The sequence below is a fragment of the Hyperolius riggenbachi genome, chromosome 2 (genome assembly GCF_040937935.1).
Source record: "Hyperolius riggenbachi isolate aHypRig1 chromosome 2, aHypRig1.pri, whole genome shotgun sequence".
NCBI classification, from domain to species: domain Eukaryota; kingdom Metazoa; phylum Chordata; class Amphibia; order Anura; family Hyperoliidae; genus Hyperolius; species Hyperolius riggenbachi.
Genome location: NC_090647.1, coordinates 300,610,508 through 300,637,601, shown reverse-complemented (window position 1 = coordinate 300,637,601; position 27,094 = coordinate 300,610,508). Strand labels below are relative to the sequence as shown.

General features: G+C 44.0%; 1 protein-coding gene across 4 annotated transcripts in view; it reads left to right on the top strand.

The window, feature by feature from the left end:
- The window catches only part of LOC137546493 (uncharacterized), a 142,372-nt gene that overhangs the window by 30,059 nt on the left and 85,219 nt on the right, over window positions 1-27,094 (top strand). For all 4 annotated transcript variants that reach the window (XM_068269031.1, XM_068269032.1, XM_068269033.1 and 1 more), the window contains exons 2-4: window positions 4,634-4,854; window positions 10,934-11,041; window positions 13,445-13,491. In XM_068269031.1, the coding sequence (XP_068125132.1) occupies window positions 4,818-4,854; window positions 10,934-11,041; window positions 13,445-13,491 (192 nt within the window). In that variant the 5' untranslated portion in view covers window positions 4,634-4,817. The remainder of the gene's footprint in view (window positions 1-4,633; window positions 4,855-10,933; window positions 11,042-13,444; window positions 13,492-27,094) is intronic.

Below are 27,094 nucleotides of genomic sequence, written 5' to 3'. Positions count from 1 at the left end.
TTTTCTCACAAAACCTAAACAAATACAGACAGGAACAAATCAGACATGCTCATGTAATCTTCAATGCTCTGTGTAAGATGGAAGTGCTGCTGTATAAGTATGGGAAATAATTCATTGAGTCTGTACAATGAGATGACTTTCTTGCCAGTTCTTCAGGAAGAAAGACATACACTCTTCATATGGCATGTTGCGGAACAGTATGCGGATGTGCACAGGAAGCCACTAGAATTCATGGGCAGCTCGAGTTCATCCTTCAAGGGAATGGAAGGAAATAACGTTATGATGCAGACAAAGGAGCCTGGGGGGATGTTATTACTAAGAGCCAAACCTGTCAGTTTCACAGTAGTGGAAAGCACTAGTGTTGTACTGTGAACCATCAGTAAAAGCAAGAAGTTAGCCAAAAATGGTATCACTCAGATTCAAAACTTTTTGACAGTAGTGGAAAGGAAAACACAATGTTTGTAAAGGCCTTATTTGAGCTTACTATTAAAGGTGAAGCTATAATACAGGGATAGGGAACCTATGTCTCGAGAGTCAGATGTGGCTCTTTTGATGGCTACATCTGGCTCACAGACAAATCAGTAGGGGTTGTTCCACTAAGCTACACTGCTCAAGCAGCGCAGCTTACAGGGGTTGGACAAAATAATAACACCTAACATTTTGGCATCATAATCTTTGAACATGTTTTAAGCAGTCAAAACTTGACATATGTTAAATTTTTTTGTTTATTATTTTTGTTATTTGATATGTTTAATTAAATATTTTTTTTTTACAGATATTTAAACTAAAGTTGGTTATAATTTATAAATATGGCAGATCTCTCAGACTTTCAAAGAGGCCAAATTGTTGGTGCTTGTATGACAGGCGCTACTGTAACAGAAACTGCCCGAATGCTTGGCATTTCAAGAGGTACTGTCTCAAAAGTAATGACTGCTTTTTGAAGAGAAGGAAAAACGTCCTCAGCAAAGCACAGCTGTGGCTGAAAGTCGAAGTTGTCTGAGAGAGACCGTTGGACTCTAAATCGAATAGTTAGAAAAGCTCGCAAGACCACGGCTCCTAAAATCACTGCAGAGCTGAATGAACACCTACAGAACCCAGTTTGCACAAAAACTGTTTGGCCGGAGCTGCACAAATCTGGATTCCACGGAAGAACTGCAATTAGAAAACCTCTACTCTCAAAGACAAATGTTTAAAAGTGTTTAGAGTGGTGTAGAAACCACCAGAATTGGTGCCTCGAGCAGTGGAAAAATGTGATTTTCTCTGACGAATCATCGTTTACCTTATTTCCGACCTCCGGCCGAGTGTATGTTTGGAGAAAGCCGAAAGAAGCATTTCGACCAGACTGCCTTCTCCCAACCGTAAAACATGGCGGGGGGGGGGGGGAGGGGGTTCTGTGATGATCTGGGGTACAGAGACTATTTAGGAATTTTGGGCGACCAAGTTCATCCTATGGTTCAAGAACTGTTTCTGGAGGGGAATACCATGATTCAAGATGATAATGCCCCAATCCATACAGCTTGAATTGTTAAAGAATGGCACAGGGAACATTCTAATGAAGTTGAGCATCTCATCTGGTCACCACAATCCCCAGACCTCAACATTATTGAGCATTTATGGTCGTTATTAGAGATTTGATTTCCGCCCCCATCGTCTCTAAAAAAAAACTGGAGCGTGTTTTAACTGAAGAATGGGCTAAAATTCCTTTGGAAACAATTCACAATTTGTATGAATCAATACCTCGGAGAATTGAGGCTGTAATTGCCGCAAAAGGTGGACCTACACCATATTAAAATATATTTTGTTGATTTTCAATGTGTTTCTAATATTTTGTCCAACTCCTGTAGTGTGGCATTGCAAATAAAATTTTCAAAGTAGGTACACTTCTGCTGTAGCATTCACTACTAACGTTCCCGCGGTACCTTAAAACAAACAGTTGCTTCAATTGTCCTACTCTGAACCCTGTCAGGTCCAGTGACTTTGTAGGATGAGATCCCTGCACTTTGGCCCAATAGGCTGCCTGTCACTTGACAAGCAGCCTATTTGGCCAAGTGCAGCGATCTCGTCCTACAAGAGAATCAACCCCCAAGTCAGCTAGCTAATTGTACAAGCTGTTAGTCGGTATTTCTTCTGTCTGGCTCTCGGGGAAATTGCTGATGTTGCTGAAACCCAAAAGAACCTGAAGACGTGTCTGACACTTCGGCTGCCCAGTGGATCAACTATACACACATCACAATGGCAACAGGGCAACATGGCCCTCTGCTGCGCATGCGCACTGTCCCCGTTTGAAACATATTGTATCGCTCTCACAGAATAACATTTTAAAATATGTGGCTTTTATGGCTCTCTCAACCAAAATGGTTCCTGACCTCTGCTATAATACCAGACAAGACAAATAACATCTATATTGCACTTTTCTCCAGGTGGACTCAAAGCTCCAGAGCTGCAGCCACTAGAACGCACTCTATAGGCAGTAGCAGTGTTAGAGAGTCTTGCCCAAGGTCTCCTACTGAATAGGTACTGAGTTACAGGAGCTGAGATTCAAACCTAGGTCTCCTGTATCAGTAGCAGAGCCCTTAACCATTATAATTAGGTAATTCCTGGCAGAGTTGATCCAGGGATTTTTTATCTGACTGCCTGTTTAGAAGATTTTTTTTCTTTTTAAGGATGGCCACACGATAAAATGATCCACTTTTACAGTAATCCAATGAAAATGATAATTTGTACAGGAAAATGTAAGCTTTTTTTTTTTCTTTTATTCATTTGAGAAATTTGATTGAATTTCACAATTATTTTTTTTTTCGATATGTCAATCAGGAGAGGTGTTTTTTTTTTTGGGGAAAGTTGAATGGTGTAGAATAGCTAGCAATTTTTTTCAGAGTTTTGAATCATTTTTTTTTTCATAATTGGAGGGAAATTGAACATATGGTACATTGATTTTTCAAATGTTGCAATCAATCAGAAAAACTGATTGTAATTCTTGAACTTAAAATAAATGTAAAAAAAAATTGTATGGTGTGTGACCACCTTTAGGGGTTTTTTTTGCCTTTCTCTGTATCAAATATTATATGTGTCTTAATCCTACTACACTGTAAAATGTTACATTTGTCCCACGGGAAAATGCACTGTAAATAACTTCCTAAATACCTGTCAGTTATAGCAAGTGCTTGTAATCTTATGGTTATGACCTCTTACTTTCACAGCAGGGGCGTAACTAGAGCGGAGCAGCCCCTGCAATAGCAGGAGGACCCAGAGATGTGGGGGGCCTCAACTACTAACCTTCCCTTCCTCCAATACAGGGGACTATACTTCAGATCAGGTGTTTTTTTTGGCTACACTTGATATGGGTGTGAAGAACATGATGGTCACACTTGTGTTATGACCTTTGTGAGATGGGCCCCAAGGCAATGAAGGGCACCAAGGGTAAGGGGTGTAAACATTGGGGGGCCCACCAAAGTTTTGTTGGGAAGCCCCATGAATTGTAGTTACGCCACTGCCGTTCAGGGTCTTCTTTATTTTCAAAAGCACTCACTGAATGGTAGTTGCTCAGTCAAATTGCCAGAATAGTGTGCGAGCTATTAGCCTGGCCATCTTTCCAGGTAGTGTTTTTAAAGGAATACAGGAAACTTTTAGGTTACCCCATGAGTAGAGAGACTGGTCCTAAACCTGTTGGTAACAGGTAAGAGCCATCAGAAAAACAAAAACACTTACTGTAAGATACAGCTACATAGAAATAAAGTCAGGCCCTTTTCCTCTGAGAAACATTATTGCAATGTTCAGTTTTTTTTCCACTACCGAATTTTCTGACGTAATTTTAATGTGTAACGTGATTTAATGTGATGTAATGATTGTACAGTGTGATTGAGGTACATTTGCAATTGAAGTTTGCGACAGTAGAATAAAAAAACAGTACAAGTTGCTTCCTCTTGTAGGGAGCAGTATCAGTAGCAGTGCCGGGTGGCCCATGATGCTGAGTGAGGCAGGTTCCTCAGGCGGCAATGGGCCCTGGGACAGCATCCTGACCACTCCCTCTCCAAGGCATCATGCCCGCTCCCCCCTCCCTCCTTGCGGCCGCCGCTCTGTTTCCGTCTGAGCTGGCAATGGCGGCGGCCGCTTCCTCTATGATCCTCCCCGGCCCCTCTCCTCTGTCATAGAAGATTTCTGAAGTTCCGATCAGACAGGCACATCAGCGCGACCCAGCTTCTGTGCAGGGAAACAGAATAGCGGTTCCCTTCAGCAGCGATATACAGGTAGCTCTGTTAGGCAGAGGAGCTGCACGAGAGTGCAGTTACAAGATGGGGCAATCCTTTTACCAACAAACAGTGGGTTAAACCATCCAGCCACAGGCACAGCTGGTACAGTTGCCTCCTGCAGGCTGATGGTTTAATCCAAATCGGCGTCAGGTAAATGTATCTTCTGATGTGACTGCCTCAGTGGAAATTAGTACTGTACGTGTACAAATAAGTTATAATCAGCCTCTATACATATGTCAGACATCACCATCATTGCTCATATTTTACATTAAATCCATTAAAATGCAGATTTTAGCAAAAATGCCCCTTTAAGGTTACCTTACTACTTCTTGAGACCTTTTCTCACATTTGACATTTACATGCGGTTTTCTTTCTTTCTCTAGGGTCGAGTATTGTTGTAAAGAAGCAAAAGTTCCGGGCACCAGTTGAATGCAGTCACCCTTTATTTAGTTCCCGACACCCTCCAAACATATACATCAAATCTTAGGCCCCACAGCCGTTTCGCAAAATAACCTGCTTCTTCAGAGGCAAGATAGTACCAACTCTGTCACGAGTATCCACTAAGAAATGGAAAGTAAAAAGCACCAAATCCGACTATTACAAGGTGAGTTACAATATATGCTATTATGCAAAGTACAGTATTGCTTTTGTTAAAATAAATAAATAAACAGGAAACATCTCTACCAGAAGATAGTAGCAGAGGAAAAGTGAGATGGATAAAATAGAAGTTAGATCAACAAATTATCGATAGTCGCTGTGTAATTTGTTCAGTTTGTCTGATCCTTTGTGAACCTGCAGGTCAGTGCTGGCAATTATGAAAAACCACAGCACAAACTGCCCTTATCTATAAAGACAATGGTCAATATGCAACTCACTTCTCTCTTGAGTTTTCTCCTGAGGAAATCGCACACGATATTCGAAAAAAGCTACAGGGGGGGGTTTGGTTTTCCGCTGCAGGAAAATGCACATTACCATTGTGCATTGGAAAGCATTATGTAACTTTTTTTATGAAAGTTTTGCCTGTGTTTTCGCGTTGTAGAAAACGCACACAATTTTGAGCGAGTGTGACCCTGCCAGAGGGTGTAGTAAGACTCTCTATCGCAGTCTGTAAGAGTGAAATGTGCCCCTTTCATAAGCTGCAGTGCATTTAACTGGAATCTCCATGGAGTGGTGGCTATGGTCTTTGCTCATCTCTTTTTATTACAAAGATGCCCCAGTGCAGGTGGATTTTCTATAAATCCAGGCCAGGTTAGCTAGATCACTTACATGCTCCATTTTTCTTCAGCCACAAAAACCTTAGTAACTTAGGCTCCAAGTTTTAAATCCAAAGTTGAGAACTCAGTTGGAAAAAAGGTGACTTCTGGCAATTTCTGTATTATTCCCAGCAGACCGAGCTGTGTGTCAACATTCAGTGAAGGTACATGACTAAAACTTCCCAGAGGAATGAAATACACATAGTGCAGATTATTCCCATGAGATCAGAAAGGGATTTTCAGTTTCATCAGTTTAGTAGCTGCATTATATTTCAGAGTCCTCTAATGGTAGAACTGTGAAATGTTTAAAGATGGAGATGGTTTGGATTCTGGGAGCAGCATGGTTGTCTAGAGGTTAGGACTCTTGTTCCTTTTGCTTAGGTCTTGTATTTTATGCTAAAGCTACATACACCCATATGATAATTGTTGCCTACCGGCGATCGGGAAGCTATCCCTCTACCGACAATTCAGGGAACGATCTTGAGGTTAGCGATGTGCTTTGTTGCTATGGAGGGGGGCAAAGGTACACCAATTGGTTCATGAAAGAGCAGCTTTTATCGGTTGGGAGTATTGAAAATAACATTGTGATCAGTTATGCTCGGGCATCAGGGATCTTTAAGGATTTCCTGATGCCAGTACAATCATGGGCTGAAATTGTTGTCAGTCGTTTCGGCCTACAGTTATCGCATGTGTATACGTACCATTAGCATTAGCAATATCAGTATTTGCATGTAATTTTTAAACATTCTCTCTATTTGTTTGTGTATCCTTTAGGTAATTTTTCTTCCAAAAACATACAGGTATTTTAAAAACTTCCCCTAATAATCAGCCTGACTGTTACCAAGGTTTTCAGGCTGTATGTTCCTTTGGTTGACTAAGATTAAAAGTTCAGTTTTTCCTACAAAATGCTCTGCAACATGCTAATGCTGCATAACTGTGTAAAATAAAGAAATCTAGTATTAACTATTACATTTAAATAGTCCTCTGACCCACACATTTTGATTTTAGTTGTATTTTAGGTAAAATACAGGTGTATAAATCACCAAATGATCTTGTTAAAAGTTACGCATACACGCATGCAATAACCGTCAGCTGAAATGGTAGCTTTTCACATGATCATTATGCGTGGCTGCCAATCATAATCGCTTGGGCATCAGGCATCGTTAAGGATTTGTCCTGTCGAATCCTTAACGACCTCCAATGCCCACGCATGAGTGATCGCAATGCTATTTTGAACCCCTGCAGACCGATTGAACCATCGTCTGCTCATCGCCATCCCTCCGCCCCTCTCCATAGCAACAGAACACTTTGCTAGCCTCTAGGCTACGGATGTGCCAGTAAAGCACTGTTTACCAAATTAACCTCTGAGGGATCCTTTCCCTATCCCTGACTAGTGACAATTCTCGCATGAGTGCACTAAGCTTAACTACCTAACGACCGCATCACGCCAATGGGTGTGAACACGGTGGCAGCCCCAGGGCCGCCTAACGCCAATTGACGTCAAGTCCTGGAGCTGCAGTTTCCCAGGGAACGGGAATTTGAGGGCAGTATCCCTGATTATAGGGGTTCTAGTGGAACTCGCCAAGTTTAGGCCTATTTTATGGCACTCCAATCATTTTTAAGGTTTATTTACCGATCACTTCTATACAAGATCAGAAAAATGATCAGAAATCAGATAGGACCTGTCGGAAATAATTCGACTTATCTATCTGACAGGAAATTGCATGGTGTGTACCAAGCATAAACACTGCAGGGTGGCCCCTTGAGAGCGCCTTTAGTGGCTGCAGCTCTTGAGCACTTTGAGTCCAACAGGAGAAAATCGCTATACAAATGTTTACAAAGGATTATTATAATAAAAGGAGTGAATCAGAAATTACATTTTATTGTTCCTTTGCCTGATCATTTATCAGATAAACATTTGCTGCCTAATTACATGGATCTTTAACCACTTGAGGACCCAGCCTTTACCCCCCCCCCCCCCCTTAAGGACCAGCGCTGTTTTTTGTGATCTGTGCTGGGTGGGCTCTGCAGCCCCCAGCACAGATCAGGTGGCATGCAGAGCGATCAGATCGCCCCCCTTTTCCCCCCCCTATGGGGATGATGTGCAGGGGGGGTCTGATCGCTCCTGCTGGCTGGCATGTTGCGGGGGGGCACCTCAAAGCCCCCTCCGCGGCGAAATTCCCTCCCCCCCCTCCCTCTCCTACCTGTCCCCCCTGGTGATCGGGGCTGCACAGGACGCTATCTGTCCTGTGCAGCCTGTGACAGGATGTCCTCTGTGACATGGCGGCGATCCCCGGCCGCTGATTGGCCGGGGATCGCCGATCTGCCTTACGGCACTGCTGCGCAGCAGCGCCGTTCAATGTAAACAAAAGAGACAAACGTCTCCTGCATTTACATTTAGTCTGCGACCCACGATCAGCGGCTCGCAGGCTATTCACGGAGACCCGCTCCGTGATCTAACAGGAAACGGTCGCTCGTGCGAGCGGCCTTTCCTGATTAATTAGGGAGGCACCTGGCGACGCAGATATGCATCGCTGGTCCTCCAGCTACCACTTTGCCGCCGCACGGTATGAGTGTGTGGTCGGCAAGTGGTTAAAGCTAGGAGGTCTCCTGCTGGCCTAATAAAAGAGAGTGTTCTATGATAAACTTTAAAGAAAGTCTGAAGCGAAATTTAAACAAAAAACAGATACTCTCCTAAGGAGAGGGAAGTCTCTAGGTCCTATAGAGCCTTCCCATTCTCCTCCCGTTGTCCTCATTCCCCCGCAGACTTCTCAGTTTGAATCTCCAGCCGTGGGAGACTTCGGAAGCACTCTGGCTCCTAGAGACCGGCAGCTCTGTACTTCGAGTATGTGAGAGAGGGTGCTCACGCGTGCGCAGTAAGAAGCAGCCAGGCTTCGGGAGCCTGCGTGCTTCCATAGACTTCTGAAGCCATTTGGAAATGGAAAAGAGCACTCCGGATCCCAAACGTCTTGCCTCTGTACCAGATGCAGTAAAAACAGGCTTTCCCAGGCAAAAAATAACAAGAAAGGCTTGCAATAGCCTAAAAATGTCTTTATTCTGTTGCATAAATATGGATGAGTAAAAACCCAGACATAGCTGTGCATCTACCCAGAGCAGGGACAAGGTCCTCCAGCACCCAAGGCTGAGACACCAAAGTGTGCCCCTCCATCCCTCCCACCCCAGCCGTCACACACAGATTGCTATTAGACTAAGAGGGCCACAGGGCTCACAACCTCCCCAACACCTTAATATCTAGTTATCTGGCTTGCAGTCGCTGCTATGTATCCCCTTTTCTTATTTCTTTCTGCTTCATACACAATTAGGAATGACAGCTGAATGAATTGTGCGTCCCCTCCTACACTGCGCCCTGAGGCTGGAGCCTCTCCAGCCTCTGCCTCGGCCCGGCCCTGCATCTACCAGTGAGGCTGTATCAGGTGAAGGTGCAAAGCCATGTCAGGTGTTTTCATGTCAAATTACGTGACTTTTCTGAGTAAACTTTTTACTTGTGGTGTTTTTGCATTTTTTTCTGATATGTTTATTATCAGTGCTAGGTAGTACCTGCTGTGTTCCCATTCTAACTGAACTCATTTTCTAGGTTGTTGTGAACTCTGATATTTTAGTTGTAAGCTCACTGTGTTTATGTGCACTCCGCAAAACAATTCTGTCTGTGTACTAGAATCCTATTGACCATTGCTGACACGGGGTGTAACGATCGGTGAAGCACAGAGAGAATCTGATTATTACCGGTGATCTGCAGTATCACGGGGAATACAGATGTATACCAGATTATAAGTGATCTGCAGTATCACCGATAATCCGATATACCAGCTAACCTCTGTTCACCTGAGTAGAGTGTAGTGTTTGGGTGTAACAGTAACACTTAGAGGACTAGGCCTCAGTGCAGTAAGGAGTGCTGCACGGATTCCTTCCGAAGACCTGAACCCTCCAAGACGGGAGGAATCAGACTGACAGTAGGAAGGATTGTCTGAAAGTGACACTCTGGAGGAAGTGTCACTAACAGGACGGGGAACCGCCTCCAATCGTAAGGTCGGTTCTCGAGGTCGGACAAGCCAGGTCGTAACACACGGACAGATAAGGTACAGATACAGTAGGCAGAGGCGGAGTCTAAGGTACAGGCAGGGTTCGGCAACAGGGTATCAGAAATATCGAGGTACAAGATCAGGAGGCAGAAACAGAGTCTAAGAGCGAGCCGAGGTTCGGCAACAGAGTATCAGAATGGCAAGGTACAAGATCAGAGTTCAGGAGGATAGTCAGGCAGGCAAAAAGTCATAACAGATAATCACAATCAACTAGTACTTTAGCTATCAACAGAATCTAGCTAAGTGTAGGATTACAGCTCCAGCTGGTCCCGGCACACTAACGGATCTGACTACAGGTCTGAGTGCTCCCACGTATGTGTTCGCAACGCCAGACACCAGAGAATTGACCAACTAGCAGTATATATACATAAGCCCCTCTCCAGCACCTCCCTAAGTGCTGGACCAATGGGGAGCGGAGCCAGAGTCAGCTGACTCACTTCTGCCTGTCATATATGCTCTGCCTCAGCGCGCGCGTCACTCTTAAGGCTGGTGGACTATGAGTCTCAGCCACACCAGCACTCTCACTGGCGTCCGCCGCGGGAGCCGCCACACTGCACGCGGCGGCTTTTCCGCTTTCACCGCTACTCACGTGGCGTGCGGCGGCTCCTCCATGCGGCGCCGCCATGCTTGATGCGGAAGCAGCCGCCCCGCTCTGAGAGCGAGCGGCTGCGCTTCCGCGCAATATTACACGGGGCCATTTTTATTTATGGACTTATGGGCCCATATGCAATTCACTTTTTCACCTGCGTTTTCTCCTAGGTGAAATTTTCAAACTTGTCAATAAAATGCCTTTTAAATCACCAGCAAGCAAACAAATAGTCAAAATAATTTTTATAGTACTTTTTCAACTATGTTTTGGTACTTTTTCCATTGCAAACTGCTAAAAAGTTACTATAAATCGAACATGAAAAATTAACTCCTAGGAGAAAACTCAGGAGAAAAAGTGATTTGCATATGGCCGATGGTGTTCTGTTGTTTCATACTGAAATTCTGGTATTCCTCTCTGTGAGTTTGAGTTGTGAGTTTGTGATTTATCAGACGATACCCTTTATAAGGCCAATGACTGTACTTGTAACCTGAGCACAGGCAGGTGTCTAGATTGCCTTATCACATACCGATATGGGGAGGAGCACCCTGAGAGTTGTCTGTGAACGAGGGAACTAGAGTGATGTTCTTAGCACTCCTTCTTCTGCAGTGATCATGGATAGTGAGTGCAGGTGGAAATACTTACTGTATTTACAGAGTGTACTGAACCCTTCACACCATGGATGCAACGTTGTATTAAAAACAAAATATATATGTGATTGTATTGTTGCTTTTCTATTTGCAGGCTGCCTCTTTATGTGGATTGCTGTTTTACTGACTCTTGGTGGAGACACATCCACAGTGGCTGCTGGAGATAGTACAATGGCAACTGATGCAACGGCTACTGCAACAGGTACAGCAGAATGATATAGCTGAAATGTTATAACCCATTATAATGGTGATATAGGAAGCTGCATAAACTGCACTTATCAAATCTAAGTATGTCATGAGTTGCCATATGCTAAAGATGCTACTAGATTTAAAAAAAAGGTGAATATTAAAAAAACACATTGCAATAAGAACTATACTTAGAGGTATAATCACATACATAGAAGCTATGCCCAGGGTGATATCACTGTTCGAAGGCTGCTGGGGAAGGAAGGAGTCACTGGCTAGAGCTGTATGTAAGAAGTGGCACAAACATTTTTTATTGTAGAGAGGTAATAGGGCAGGTGACTGTAAGTAGACCAGTTAGAAAGATGTGCTAGCTATGTACTCTCATAGGGGATCACCATTTGTATGTTTCATGTGGAATGCATAGCCGTGAGTGTGTATTTTGAAGTAGTACTGACAGTGTTGTCAGAAAGTTTTTTGTTTATTGCTCACAACAGGAGTAGAGCAGGATCATCCACCAGGCAACCTAGGCAGGTGGCTGGGGCCTAGTACGTGGTAAGGGGTCCACCTGCCCCTTCTCTGACCTCTCTCTACTTCATCTTACCAAAAAGACCATAAGGGGGGCCCAAATCTACTACTGTACCTTGCCTATGGCCCCATTACATCTTAATCCATCTCTCTCTAAACAGGAGGAATTTATTGGTCTGGTTTTGGTGAACACTTATATTTAAAATAAACATTTTAACAGTTTTAACACACATATATATATCCATAAAAATTGGGGCATCGACACAATTCTAACATTTTAGGCTCTATACACAACCGCAACTGGATTGAAATGAGACAAGATGTGCTTTAACTGCAGACTGTCAGCTTTAATTTGAGGGTATTTACATCCAAATCAGATGACCAGTGTAGGAATTATAACAGTTTGCATATGTGCCTCCCACTTGTTAAGGGACCAAAAGTAATGGGACAGAATAATGATCATAAATCATACTTTCACTTTTTAATACTTGGATGCAAATCCTTTGCAGTCAATTACAGCCTGAAGACTGGAACGCTCAACACCAGATGCTGGGTTTTATCCCTGGTGATGCTCTGCCAGGTCTCTACTGCAACTGTCTTCAGTTCCTGCTTGTTCATGGGGCATTTTCCCTTCAACAAGTGAAATGCCTGCTCAATTGGATTCAGGTCAGGTGGTTGACTTGGCCATTGCATAACATTCCACTTCTTTCCCTTCAAAAACTCTTTGGATGCATTTGCAGTATGCTTTGGGTCATTGTCCATCTGCACTGTGAAGCGCTGTCCAAGGAGTTCTGAAGCATTTGGCTGAATATGAGCAGATAATATTGCCTGAAACACTTCTCAATTCATCCTGCTGCTTTTCTTTTCTTTTTATAACTATGCCCTAATTTAGAGTGAGGCAATGACCACCTTGCATAGAAAGAAACAATATTTACTTTCTTCCCCAGCTTTCTTAATTAAGTATTACTTTATTCATTTCTTTATTGATTCGGCCAAATCATTTATTTTGCAAAGCATTTTTTTTGTTTTGTATTTTTAATAAGAGAACATAGTAACATCTGATTCCACACAAAGCTGATAAAATCATCATAGTATAGGGTTTGTGAATGATCCATGGGTTTTTGGAACTGATTTTCTTTTAGTACCATGGCTTTGGGTGCTGTTTTGAATGCTGTACAACTCTTTCTAGCATAATTCTTTCACCCATGCCTATTCCTAACATTCACATAACACTAACTTGTATAGTGAATCAGTCTCTGGAACTTTTAAGGGGACAAGTAACGATGGTCTTTAAAAAAAAAAAAAAAAAACATAAAAATTACTGATATGTTATTCGTCAATTGATAAAACCATAACAAACTTTATTTCAGCACATTACAACTGATACAACATAAAGTTAAAAGAAGACACAAAAAGTGTCACAGTAGTTACATATCACATGCATAGTACTATTACAAACACCATGTGGGTAAGATAATTATAAATTCTCAGTGCTATATAGAAGGATGTGATATGAAATTACTGTGGCACTTCATGTCTTCTTTTAACTATATGTTGTATCAGTTTTAATGTGTTGAAATAAAGTTTGTTATGGTTTTATCACTTGACAAATGACATATGACTAATTATTGTATTTTTTTTGAAAAAAACACTTTCCCCTTAAAGGTCCCAGAGATCAAATAACTATATTAATTAGTTTAATTGGCTGTTAGCTGTGGGTAAACTACTTAATTATCCAATGTGAACAAAAATAATTACTTTATTTATTGTTCCTTATTTATTTATTTTAAGCAAATAATTTTGCTCATTTTGTTATCAGTAATAGCTCAGTGTTGTGTAAGTATTATTCAGGCCAAAACATGCTTGAACTGATGTTTTTCCTCCTTTTATACAGTTGCTCCGAAAATGGACTCTGGGATTCTTTCAACAGTTCCTGCAACTGTAAGTATTTAGATGTACATCAAGTCACACAACCTAGTACACTGCATGGCTAAAGAATATGTGCCCTTTCTTTCTGTCTTATTTACTGATTTGCCTAAAGCCACATAGTGAAAATGGTCGATGTTGTACAACATGCAGTTAGCTCTTGAGCAGTCGTGAGCTGTCATCGGGCCTCCCCAGGGTCTGGATTAAAGTTGCTCGGGAGATAATTCTCAACACCCAGCATCTTGTGTTGAGTTGTCCCTAGAAGTGCAACACGGTGGCGGCTGGGTTTTTTGCTGGTCCAGACTCCAGTGTGCCTCGGCCAGGCATGTTTGAGCCGAACAGGCCTAGAGTACCACTGAGGAACTGGAGTTCAGCTGGAGGGCTGCTTGGGGGAAAAAGGTGTTCCTTCACCTATTAGTTCTTGGGCGGATGGTCCTGTAGCATCGGCCCGATGGAAGGAGCTTGATGAAGCGGCAGCCTGGGTGGGAGGGGTCCTAGAAAATCCTGTTAGCTCTTGTCTTTATTCTAGCGGTATAGAGGAGGTCTAGAGATGGTAGAGGAGTGGCAATGATCCTTTCCGCTGAATGAATGACTCTTTAAAGTTTATACTTAACTCTGGTGCTAGCTCCTGCATACCACAACATTTGTGGCGGAGCAGAGGGTAGCTTCCATTGTGGCAGTGTAAAAGCTGGACAGCAGCTGCTGTGGCATACTGAATTTTTTCAATTGGCGTAGGCTGAGCATTTTTATGGATTTTGGAGGTGTTCTGCCCCCACTTTAGGTCACTAGTTAGGGTTGTCCCGAGGAACCTAACACTAGTTACCCTGGAGACTTCAATCTCATTGATAAGGACTGGTTGTGGCGTGGTGAGGGGGTTGTCTCCTGAAGTCCAAGATCAGTTCTACTGTTTTGGCAAGGACGAGCTTGTTGACCTCGCACCATCTGCAAATTCTCTCGATCTCACTGCGATAGACATGTACACCCTTCCTGCCGATGAGCCCGATGATAGTAGTATAGTCTGCAAATTTGATGACCTTTGCAAAGTCAGCGGATGATGTACAGTTGTTGGTGTACAGTGAGAACAGGAGAGGGGACAGAACACACCCCTGCAGTGCTCCTGTGTTGGAAGTTCTCACACCGGAGAAGCAGTTGCCAAGCTTCACCTGCTGCGTCCTATTGGAGAGGAAGTCCTTTACCCACGCGCAAAGTGTGGAGTTGACTCCGAGATGTGCCATTTTGTCAATCAGGATGTTTGAGCAGATCATATTGAATGCAGAGCTAAAGTCCAGGAACAGGATCCTGACGTAGGAGTATGGTCTGTCGAGGTGTTCTGTGATGTACGCCAGGCTGATGTTGATGGCATCATCTAAGGGCCTGTTAGCCCTGTATGCAAACTGGTGTGGATCAAGGAGGGAGTTGGTGAAATGCTTCAGGTGTGTGAGAACAAGTTGTTCAAAGATATTCATGATGATAGGGCCACAGGTCTAAAGTTATTGTGTTCCATGTTGCCCGGCTATTTAGGGACCGGTAGGATTGTGGACCTTTTGAGACAATAGGGGACTCTGCCTTCCGTTAGGGACCTGTTGAATAGGGAGGTGAGCATGGGGGGCCAGCTGGTCAGCGCAGGTTCTCAGGCAAGTTGATGACACACTGTCCGGGTCGGCTTCTTTCCTGGGATTGAGTCTGCAGAGGTAACAGAGTACGTTTGCTTCCTGGACCGCTGCTGGTGCTAGGTCATCGTGGACTTCCAGCAGGGAGGGCTTTGTTGACGGTGTTGGGTACACATGCTGCTATGGATGTTGCTCGAACCTGCAGTGGAATTCATTGAGTTCCTCGGCCAGTGTGGTGCTGGGGCTCACATGCTGGGGAGATGGTTTAAAGTTTGTAACTGCTCTAAGGCCTAGTGTGGGTTGTTTGACTGGAGGCAGTACCTCAACTTTTCAAAGTAGGCCCTCTTTGCAGCACGCAATTCACAGTTAAGGGCATTCTTTGCCTCCCTGAACTTATCTGGGGTGCCGTGCTTGTGCGCCACCTCCTTGGGTTTCTGGAGGCGGCACAGCTTACTGTTGAACCATGGCTTGTTATTTGGGAAGACCTTGAAGGACTTTGATGGGACACACATCTCCTTGCAAAAGCTGATATAGGGGGTGATGTTCTCTGCCCATATCTCCAGGGAGCGTGCCTCCTGGACCAACCAGTCGGTGCATTGGAAGCAGGTCTGTAACTCCAACTTTGCCTCTGCCGTCCACCTTTTGACAGTCTTGACAGCAGGCTTTGTCGTTTCAAGGTGCCTTCTGTAGGTGGGGATCAGGTGAATTAGGTTCTGGTCAGAGTTCCCCAGTGCAGCACCCTGAGTGGCCTTGTACGCATTCTTGAGGGCCGTGTAACAATGGTCCAGGGTGTAGCGGTTCCTGGTGGAGCAGGAGATGTGTTGCTCTTAGCGGGGCATCTCCTGTTGCAGGTTTGCGTTCTTGAAGTCCCCCAGGATAATAAAGAGGGCCTCTGGGTTGGCAGATGCTGTCGCTGAGTGCACCCAGGGCATTCTTTGTAGTTGCGTCAGGCGGAATGTAGACCCCAATGAAAACGATGGAGGTGAACTCCCTGGGGGAATAGTGTGGCCTGCAGTTGATGACTATGAACGCAACATCAGGGGTATAGACTTTGCTGAGGATGGTAGTACTAGAACACCAGGTGGTGTTAACATAGCTGTATACAAGATATTTATGCAAAGTAATACTCCCATTTCTGGAGTTTTGTGTGACATTATGCCCAATTTGCTTTTTTTACTCTCTTTTTTGTTTTGTTCCAATACATTCAAAAGGAATAAACATGTGTATAGCAAAATATGTATTACTGCATTACTTACTGTGAGAAATACTTGATATTCTAGAAAAACTTCTGAGGTGCCAACAATTTCGGCCATTTCAGTAGGATTGGTGTAACACAGTAGACATTGGACAAGTGGAAGCACAATCTCAGATTCACCATTTGGCAGTCTGACAAACTACACCACACTCCAAATTATGATATTTTTTTCAGAGTTTCGTAAATATTGTATGCAAGTGGCAGTTGGCATCATTTTTTAATCATCAACTATTAGATTATAATTCAAATGTTACAGAACAAACATCCTCATGCAGGGCCGTATCTCTTAAGAGGCACCCGTGGGCCGGTGCCATGGGTGGCCCCTCGGGGGGGGGGGCGGCCATCTAATGCCAATTCATTTTATCTTTTTATTATTATTTTTTTTTATAAAAAAAAACAACGAGAGCGCGCACACAATGAGGGGAACCTGCTCCCCCCCTCCAGCAGAGTGGTAGCAGCCGGCCAGGGAAATTTCAAATTTCCCGACGCTGGAGGGAGACTCTGCATGCCGCTGGCTGGTCTGAGCAGTGACGTCACCAGACCAGGCAGCGGCATGCAGAGATGAGGTTCCCTCGCGCGGCGGGAAGAAGAGTTGAGATGTTCTCTGGCCGCTGCCCCTGGATTCGTGGCTGCACAGTGCACTGACTGGAAGGGGGAGCGGGAGCTACAGGTAACGGAGGGGGGGACCTCCCCCCTGCTTCCCCGCTACTCTGTGCCTGTTCCACCTTCCAGGCTACCTAAAATGGGGGACACTTATATATCTCCTACCTAACTGGGGGACACCTATATACCTATTACCTAAACTGGGGGACAGCTATATATCTACTTCCTAAACTGGGGGACAGCTATATATCTACTTCCTAAACTGGGGGACAGCTATATATCAACTTTCTAAACTGGGGGACACCTATATACCTACTACCTAAACTGGGGGACAGCTATATATCTACTTCCTAAACTGGGGAACACCTATATACCTACTACCTAAACTGGGGGACACCTATATACCTACTACCTAAACTGGTGGACACCTATATACCTATTACCTAACTGGGGGACACCTATATACCTATTACCTTAACTGGGGGACACCTATATACCTATTACCTAAACTGGGGGACACCTATATACCTATTACCTAAACTGGGGGACACCTATATACCTACTACCTAAACTGGGGGACACCTATATACCTACTACCTAAACTGGGGGACACCTATATACCTATTACCTAAACTGGGGGACACCTATATACCTACTACCTAAACTGGGGGACACCTATATACCTATTACCTAAACTGGGGGACAGCTATATATCTACTTCCTAAACTGGGGGACAGCTATATATCTACTTCCTAAACTGGGGGACACCTATATATCTACTTCCTAAACTGGGGGACAGCTATATATCTACTTTCTAAACTGGGGGACAGCTATATATCTACTTCCTAAACTGGGGGACATCTATATATCTACTACCTAAACTGGGGGACACCTATATACCTATTACCTAAACTAGGGGACACCTATATACCTACTACCTAAACTGGGGGACACCTATATACCTACTACCTAAACTGGGGGACACATATATATTTACTTCCTAAACTGGGGGACACCTATATACCTACTACCTAAACTGGGGGACACCTATATATCTACTTCCTAAACTGGGGGACACTTATATACCTACTACCTAAACTGGGTGACACCTACATACTGACTTCCTAAACTGGGGGACACACATATCTATCTATCTATCTATCTATCTATATACTACCTAAACTGGGGGGACACCTATATACCTTTTTCCTAAACTGGGGGACACCTATATACCTACTACCTAAATGTTGCGATTATTTTCTGGTGAAATGCTGCCCACTGTACGATTATTTTGTAATGAAATGCTGCCCAGGGTGCGATTATTTTCTGGTGAAATGTTAGCCAAGGTGCGATTATTTTGTGGTAAAATGCTGCCCACTGTACGATTATTATCTGGTAAAATTATGCACTCGTGATTATTCTCTGGTGAAATGCTGCACTCATTGCGATTATTCTCTGGTGAAATGCTGCACTCATTGCGATTATTCTCTGGTGAAATGCTGCCCACTGTATGATTATTATCTGGTGCATGTTGCTGAAATGTTGTACTCATTGCGTTTATTTTCTGCTAAAATGTTGCACTCATTGCGTTTATTTTCTGCTGGAATGTTGCACTCATTGCATTTATTTTATGCTGAAATGTTGCACTCATTGCGTTTATTTTCTGGTGAAATGTTGCACTCATTGCGATTATTTTCTGGTGAAATGTTGCCCACATTGCGATTATTTTATGGTGAAATATTGCTGCATTACGATTTTATGGTGAAATGCTGTCCCATTACAATTATTTTATAGTGAAACGCTGCCCCATTACGATTATTTGGCACCTATGGGGGGGCCCCATCCAAATTTTTGCAAGGGGGCCCAGTGATTTCTAGTTACGCCCCTGACTACTACCTAGTTAGTGTATAAAGTGGATCAGCACCAATGGATAAATGACGTGCAGTGATCGCCCCTGGAGTGCACAGGGATATCCAAGCAAATAAGTTCTCAGGATCCGCACCGTCTAAAATCTTCTTTTATTTCAGCTTTTTAAAATTCCATAGCAGGCATAAATATGTGTATCACACAGCCATGACGCACAGCGTTTCAGAATAGCTCTTTCTTCAGATGGCGTCAGACACACACTCAGGAGTGTGTGTCTGACGCCATCTGAAGAAAGAGCTATTCTGAAACGCTGTGCGTCATGGCTGTGTGATACACATATTTATGCCTGCTATGGAATTTTAAAAACCTGACTACTACCTAAACTGGGGATACCTATAGACTTGGCTATCTATATTGGGGACACCTATAGACCTGGCTACTTTATACTGATACTAATTATTTAGCGCCAACATATTACGCAGCGCTGTACAGAGTATGTATTGTCTTGTCACTAACTGTCCCACAGGGGGGCTCACAATCTAATCCCTACCATAGTCATATGTGTATGTATGTATCGTAGTCTAGGGCCAATTTTTAGGGGGAAGTCAATTAACTTATCTGTATCGTATGGTATTGGGATGTGGGAGGAAACCAGAGTGTCTGAAGGAAACCCACACAGACAAAGGGAGAACATACAAACTCCTTGCAGATGTTGACCTGGCTGGGATTCAAACCGGGAACCCAGCGCTGCAATGCGAGAGCGCTAACCACTACGCCACCATGCTGCCATACTACTGTACTATATTGTACTGCCATCTTCAGCAGTACTTCACAGAGTATGTAGTCATGTCACTGACTATCCTCTGAGGAGCTTACAATCTAATCCTGCCATAGTCTAATGACCTACCATATTATTATGTAGTTTTATAGCATCCTCGACTCCGACTCCACAGCTCTGCTGGCATCTTCTGCAGCACTTTGCAGAGAACATAGTCATGTTACTGACTTTTCTCTGGGGCGCTCACATTATAATACCTACCACTATTTTGTGCGAGAGAACACTGGCTAATGTGTGTTTTTTTGAGGGAACATTTCCTACTTGCTTTTTTAGGGTCACTTTACTCATACCCGGGGAGAAAACATGGCCCCACCGACTTTGGGCTGCACTACTAGGAAATTTGAATTGGCCACATCCACTGGAGGTTATGACACGCCCATGGCATTCTGTGGCCACGCCCATATTTTCGCCGCGCCGCCAACTCCCTCCCAAGGGGGGGGGGGGGGAGCATAGGTTTGGGGTGCCTAGGGCAGCCCAAACCCTAAATACAGCCCTGTCCTCATGATAACGGGATGTTTTTCAAAAATGAAAACTTCACATGCCCTGTTCCAAATTATTATGCTCAACAGAGTTTCAAAACATTTTATTGGTAGTAAAGAACTGAAAATGTTAGTTTGTTGAATTTTTCACCATTAGGAGGTCATATTTACTGAAATCAAAAGCTACTTCAATTAAAAACATCTTAACAGTTCAAGTTACATATGAACATAGGCCCCCTAATTTGATAGTAGCTTCACAATTCTTGCATCCATTGAACTTGTGAGTTTTGGGAGAGTTTCTGCTTGAATTTCTTTGCAGCAGGGCCGGGCCGAGGCATAGGCTGGAGAGGCTCCAGCCTCAGGGCGCAGTGTAGGAGGGGGCGCAGAATTCATTAAGCTGTCATTCCTAATTGTGTTTGAAGCAGAAAAAGATAAGAAAAGGGGATACATGGCAGTCACTGCAAGCCATATAACTAGATATTAAGGTGTTGGGGAGGTTGTGGGCCCTGTGGCCCTCTTAGTCTAATAGCAATCAGTGTGTGATGGCTGGGGTGTCGGGGATGGAGGGGCGCACTTTGGTGTCTCAGCCTTGGGTGCTGGAGGACCTTGTCCCGGCTCTGCTTTGCAGGATGTCATAATAGCCTCCCAGAGCTGCTGTTTGGATGTAAACTGCCTCCCACTCTCATATATCTTTTGCTTGAGGTTGCTCCAAAGGTTTTCAATAGGATTGAGGTCAGGGGAGGATAGGGGGCACACCGTGAGTGTTAAGCTTGGGGGTGTAATCTCCACAGTCAGCATACAACACATAAGCTGACGTGAAGGAGGTACACACACCAGCACAAGGGATCAGGATATCCCCAGTTTAGTGGAGGAGAGGACTGACTCCAATAGGAGATTGTGGTGCACAGAGCCGGTGCAGATCTGAACAGCCACAAACACTTTCGTAATAACGTCTCAGCGCAAGGTAGCGCTGAGCGCATAAACCAGGACTGAGGAGACCAGGACAGGTAGATAGAATGAACGCTTGCTAGCTAGCGATTACTTAGCGACAGCAAGCGTCCAAAACCAGACAGACTGGAATGAGGCAGCCAATGCGTTGCGGCGATGGCGTGCCTCACAAAGACAGGACAGGAGAGACAGGAAATAGCAGGATCGAGATAGATGAACGTAACACAGATAAATATACAATAAGTATGTTTTCCTAGCGTATTACAATTACAGCTATCAATGAAACTATTCGTAACGTCTGACTAACATATGTATATATTGGCAATGAACCGATATATGACATAAGCAGGAACTCTGACTAAGACTGAAGTAATACAGGGAACAGGACTCAGAAGGATTCGCTATCTCTTCGCAGAGATGAACGCAATCCACAAACAGGACCAGGAACAGGATAACTAGCTCAGCACGGGTGTTCACGATACGCGCAAACTACCAAAACGTGCTGGAAAACTGACTAGCTGAACACAGGAAATAAACAGTTCGTGTACGTATATATCAGCGACACTGATATATTAACGTAACACGAATACAAGGAAAATAACAAAATGCGCAAGTATGCGTATATATTGGCGATGAACCAATATATGACACAAGACAAGCAAGTAGCAACTTCTAGAACAAGAGCAGAACTAGGAGGACTCGCTGACCCCTTCGCAGGAGTCAGCGCAGTCCACACGGACCAGGAACGAGGTGGGGCACGAGCAGAGTAACAGATAGAGTCTGAAACTATGATAGCCCATGAGGCATTGCAGGAAGCAGTTCTTTATACTGAGGTCATCCAATGGGAGCAGACCTGCAGATTCCCACACAAGTGAATGGTAATTAATCACAGGCTGATAGCAGGAAAAGGCAGACAATGATATGCAGCCTGCAGGAAAGGGACCGCCCCTCCACTGCAGCAGACAATGTTTGTTTACACAAAAGCATATTAAACTGTCATAAACTTCAGAGCGACTGCAGATGGAATCAGCAACTAGTTTAAGTGCAAACCAAACTATGCAAGCAAATGCATGTAATGACATTAGAACTGTTTGGTTTGCAATACCAGTGCAGTCAGCAGTAAACGCTGCAGAAGCGATCATAACAGTACCCCCTCCCTTAAACGCGGCCTCTGGACGCCTATGAAAACTGACATATTTCTCCTGAACCACCCAAACCAAAAAATCAGAAGTGGGAAATCCAGCAAACTGATCTGACTGAAAATTCATGAAGGTCGGATCCGTCCGACAAAACCAAATTCCTGAATCAGTCTCACCAAAACTAGACCAATTGGAACCAGAACCTACCGAACCATGCCCGTCAGCACTACAAGCCTCAGTGTGACACCCATCAGAACCACGACTTCCAGAAAACAACCCCAAGAAACTCTCTGCGCGATACCCACCGCCTTCCAAGGACTGTCCAAAAACGCCAAAGCCTTTGCAATGCCCACCGGAACTGTCCCTACCAACACAAAACCCACCGTTGAACCAGTCCAAGGTACCAGGACAAGTTTCCTCAGAGATCTCCCAGAACACTTGGAAGCTCCAAAGAGATCCCCACAGGTCAGAACGCCCCTTAGGCTCACATGGAGAACTATCAAGAACCCCTATGGAACCCAGGGCAACTCCAGAGTCAGGGTCACAAGGACAAACATCAAGATCAGGGCTTTTAGGGACCAGAACCATCTCCGGGCATGCAGGCCAACCGGCAACATCAGAACATGTCTCCACTAGGGAAGCACGTGAGCACGCTAACACAGACAAATCTGGGCAGTCTGGCATACGAAGCACATCTGGGCACACCGGCACAAGAGAAACCTCTGGGCATGTCAAGGAACTGCGAACCTCAAAGTCAGTCAAGACAGGACCGAAACCAGAACTGGGCAAAAAAAATTCATCATGACTAGACTTCATAGTTACTGGATTCTCACTAAAAACTGCAGGATCAGACTTAGATGTCGCTGATTCCAGCAGGGTTATTAACAAATCATGTTCAGGGGCATTTACAAGACAGGGCAAATCTTCTGATGTATGCACTGAACTAGACAGGGTTCCCATAGCTTCTTCTGGACTAGACAGAGACTCATCAAATACACTGGACTGGAGCTCATGAAGGGCTGCAAAACAAGTCAATATTGCAGCAATCCCCACTGAACTAGGCAAAACTGAGTAACTCACTAGACAGGAAATGGGCTCTGGAACTTCTGCCACACCGGCCAGAGAACCAGAATTTTCCAGGATACAGGGCTGGGTTTCAGAAACACTCATTAACCCGGACTGAAATTCTGAGATTTCTATTATTTTTTCCAGCGAGTCAGAATTATCCATGTTACAGGGCAAGACTTTTGAAACATTCAGAGGACAGGGCTGGAGTTCCTCGGCTGTTACAACACTGGAGAGGGACTCAACAACATTGGTTAAATCAGACTGTGTACAGGGCAAGGTATCTAACACACTTGCTGACGAGGACAATATTTCAATGGCTTCTGCTTCGCTGGGCAGAAATTCATCAAGTTTTATTAGAGCAGACTGTAATTCCAAAACAGCTGCTAGACAAGTGAATATTACTGCAACACCAACTGAGGTAAGCAGTGCTTCAGCCTCCTCTGCTAAAGGGTTTAAAGTATCCAAAGTACTGGGTGAAGCATAAGACTCTGCGACCACAGCTTCACTGGACAGGATCACTGAACAGTCCATATTGCAGGGCAAAACCATGGAAGCACCTGCTGGACAGCATAATGATTCTGTGACCTGAGTTTCATTGGAGAGATCTACTGCACAATTCATGGTACAGGGCAAATTTATTGGAAAATTTTCTGAACAAGGTAATAATTCTGCGATTTCAGGTTCACATAGCAGATGCTCTGAGCTATTCACGAAACTAGAGCGAGGTGTAGAAACAGGAAGATCAAGACACAATGTTTGCGCATCTGAATCACCATTCATTTGTAAAATTGGAAAATTCAGATGCTGGGGTTCTGAGTTTACTAGACAGGATTGCTGGGACTCGGAAACTGATATAGTGCATCTATTGGCATCTGCTGGATCAGACAGGAGTTGAACTTTATTAACACAGGTAATTTCTGCAGAAGTGTTTGCAGAGACAGGCAAGATTTTTCTGGTGTCTGTTTCACTAAACAAAGAGTCATGAGTACTGGCTAGGCTGGACTCGAAAGTCAGCAGGACTTCTGGGTCCTCTGCTGAGAAATTTGTGCAGGGCAAGATTAAGGAAGTATTAGTAATTTCTGTCTTACTGGGAAGTAACACTGAGTTATCCATGGTACAGGGTGGAATTACAGGAACTTCAATTTCACACAAAAGGAGCTCAGAATCACTCGCTGAATCAGCCAAAGGTGCTGAAGCAGGCGAGTCCTCAGGAACTGAGGAAGTGGAACAATCTCCACTTGACAGTGTGTCTTCCCTGGTATCAACTGATTGAATTGCATAAAAATCGTCCAGAATCATTCTCCACACATCGATCAATGGAGCCACAAAGTCATACCCACACACACCAGTTTTTATTAGGTTATAAGCAGACTTAATGCATGCATTCAATACTAATTCACTTTTTGCACTGTAAAACTGACAAAATGAACTTGCATCTTTCTTCCATTCATAGACCAGAGCTTCCATCTCTCCTTTCTCAAATGGAGGATCCCATGCATATTTAACAGCTGAGCATTCCGGCTGATCATAGTTTGCAAATGTGTTAGTGGCAGAAACATACATTGGGTTATTTAGCAGGTGATTGGCCGATTTCTTATTCCTAAGGATCTCCAATACCTGTAGCAAGTATTGAACTGTAGTGTATGCAAATTTCCCTTGCTGCACGAATAAATTGATCTGTTCAATACTCTGTAATATATCTTCATAATCATATTCAGATAATTCATTTAAACAAGAACCTTTATTTTCCCTGGCTAGCAATGAAAGTTCATTAGTAGTTTCATAGGTCCATTTGACTCCCCTGAATGGTGACTGAATTTCATTATCTGCTAATGGTGGAGTCTCGTTACAGATCTGATGCGCAGTCGCCAAGGGCAACGACTCCGCTGATTGTAACGCTTTTCTTTTGGAGCGTTTACGTTTGGCTTTAGACCCTGCTGCCTTAGCAGAAGAAAAGTTATCAGAACAATTATCTGCTTGCTGATTATTTTTGTAGGCAGTAGAAGGAGCAGCTGATTGACAAGCTGCCAGGAGCTTATCAAAAGGGCTAGGCAAATCGGTTTTGCGCAGCCAGTTATGGATCACAAACGCTAGAAATTCCAGTGGTCTTTCTTTTAAATTGGTATGATCCAAGACATCGTAGGCCCACTGAAACAATCTTCCCTTAAATAAAACATAAACTAGCTGGGGGGCCCACGTTGAAACAGGAGTAGCCTGGAGCTCAGGATTGGCCAGGAACCTGGCACATTCAGAAAAAAACTCATTTTCTGTTTCAGAATTGAGCTTCTCAAATTTCTTAAAGGAACAGGAACCATAACAAACAGTGTCATTTTTGCTGGGAACCCCCCCCACAATGGGGATTGGTAATGGGGCTATCATAATGTTAAGCTTGGGGGTGTAATCTCCACAGTCAGCATACAACACATAAGCTGACGTGAAGGAGGTACACACACCAGCACAAGGGATCAGGATATCCCCAGTTTAGTGGAGGAGAGGACTGACTCCAATAGGAGATTGTGGTGCACAGAGCCGGTGCAGATCTGAACAGCCACAAACACTTTCGTAATAACGTCTCAGCGCAAGGTAGCGCTGAGCGCATAAACCAGGACTGAGGAGACCAGGACAGGTAGATAGAATGAACGCTTGCTAGCTAGCGATTACTTAGCGACAGCAAGCGTCCAAAACCAGACAGACTGGAATGAGGCAGCCAATGCGTTGCGGCGATGGCGTGCCTCACAAAGACAGGACAGGAGAGACAGGAAATAGCAGGATCGAGATAGATGAACGTAACACAGATAAATATACAATAAGTATGTTTTCCTAGCGTATTACAATTACAGCTATCAATGAAACTATTCGTAACGTCTGACTAACATATGTATATATTGGCAATGAACCGATATATGACATAAGCAGGAACTCTGACTAAGACTGAAGTAATACAGGGAACAGGACTCAGAAGGATTCGCTATCTCTTCGCAGAGATGAACGCAATCCACAAACAGGACCAGGAACAGGATAACTAGCTCAGCACGGGTGTTCACGATACGCGCAAACTACCAAAACGTGCTGGAAAACTGACTAGCTGAACACAGGAAATAAACAGTTCGTGTACGTATATATCAGCGACACTGATATATTAACGTAACACGAATACAAGGAAAATAACAAAATGCGCAAGTATGCGTATATATTGGCGATGAACCAATATATGACACAAGACAAGCAAGTAGCAACTTCTAGAACAAGAGCAGAACTAGGAGGACTCGCTGACCCCTTCGCAGGAGTCAGCGCAGTCCACACGGACCAGGAACGAGGTGGGGCACGAGCAGAGTAACAGATAGAGTCTGAAACTATGATAGCCCATGAGGCATTGCAGGAAGCAGTTCTTTATACTGAGGTCATCCAATGGGAGCAGACCTGCAGATTCCCACACAAGTGAATGGTAATTAATCACAGGCTGATAGCAGGAAAAGGCAGACAATGATATGCAGCCTGCAGGAAAGGGACCGCCCCTCCACTGCAGCAGACAATGTTTGTTTACACAAAAGCATATTAAACTGTCATAAACTTCAGAGCGACTGCAGATGGAATCAGCAACTAGTTTAAGTGCAAACCAAACTATGCAAGCAAATGCATGTAATGACATTAGAACTGTTTGGTTTGCAATACCAGTGCAGTCAGCAGTAAACGCTGCAGAAGCGATCATAACAGTGAGTTTCTCTCCTTTTATGCCAATGGTACAAAGGTACTCTTTGTAGTATGAGATGGTACATTGTCATGCATGAAGATGATTTTATCATGGAAAATAC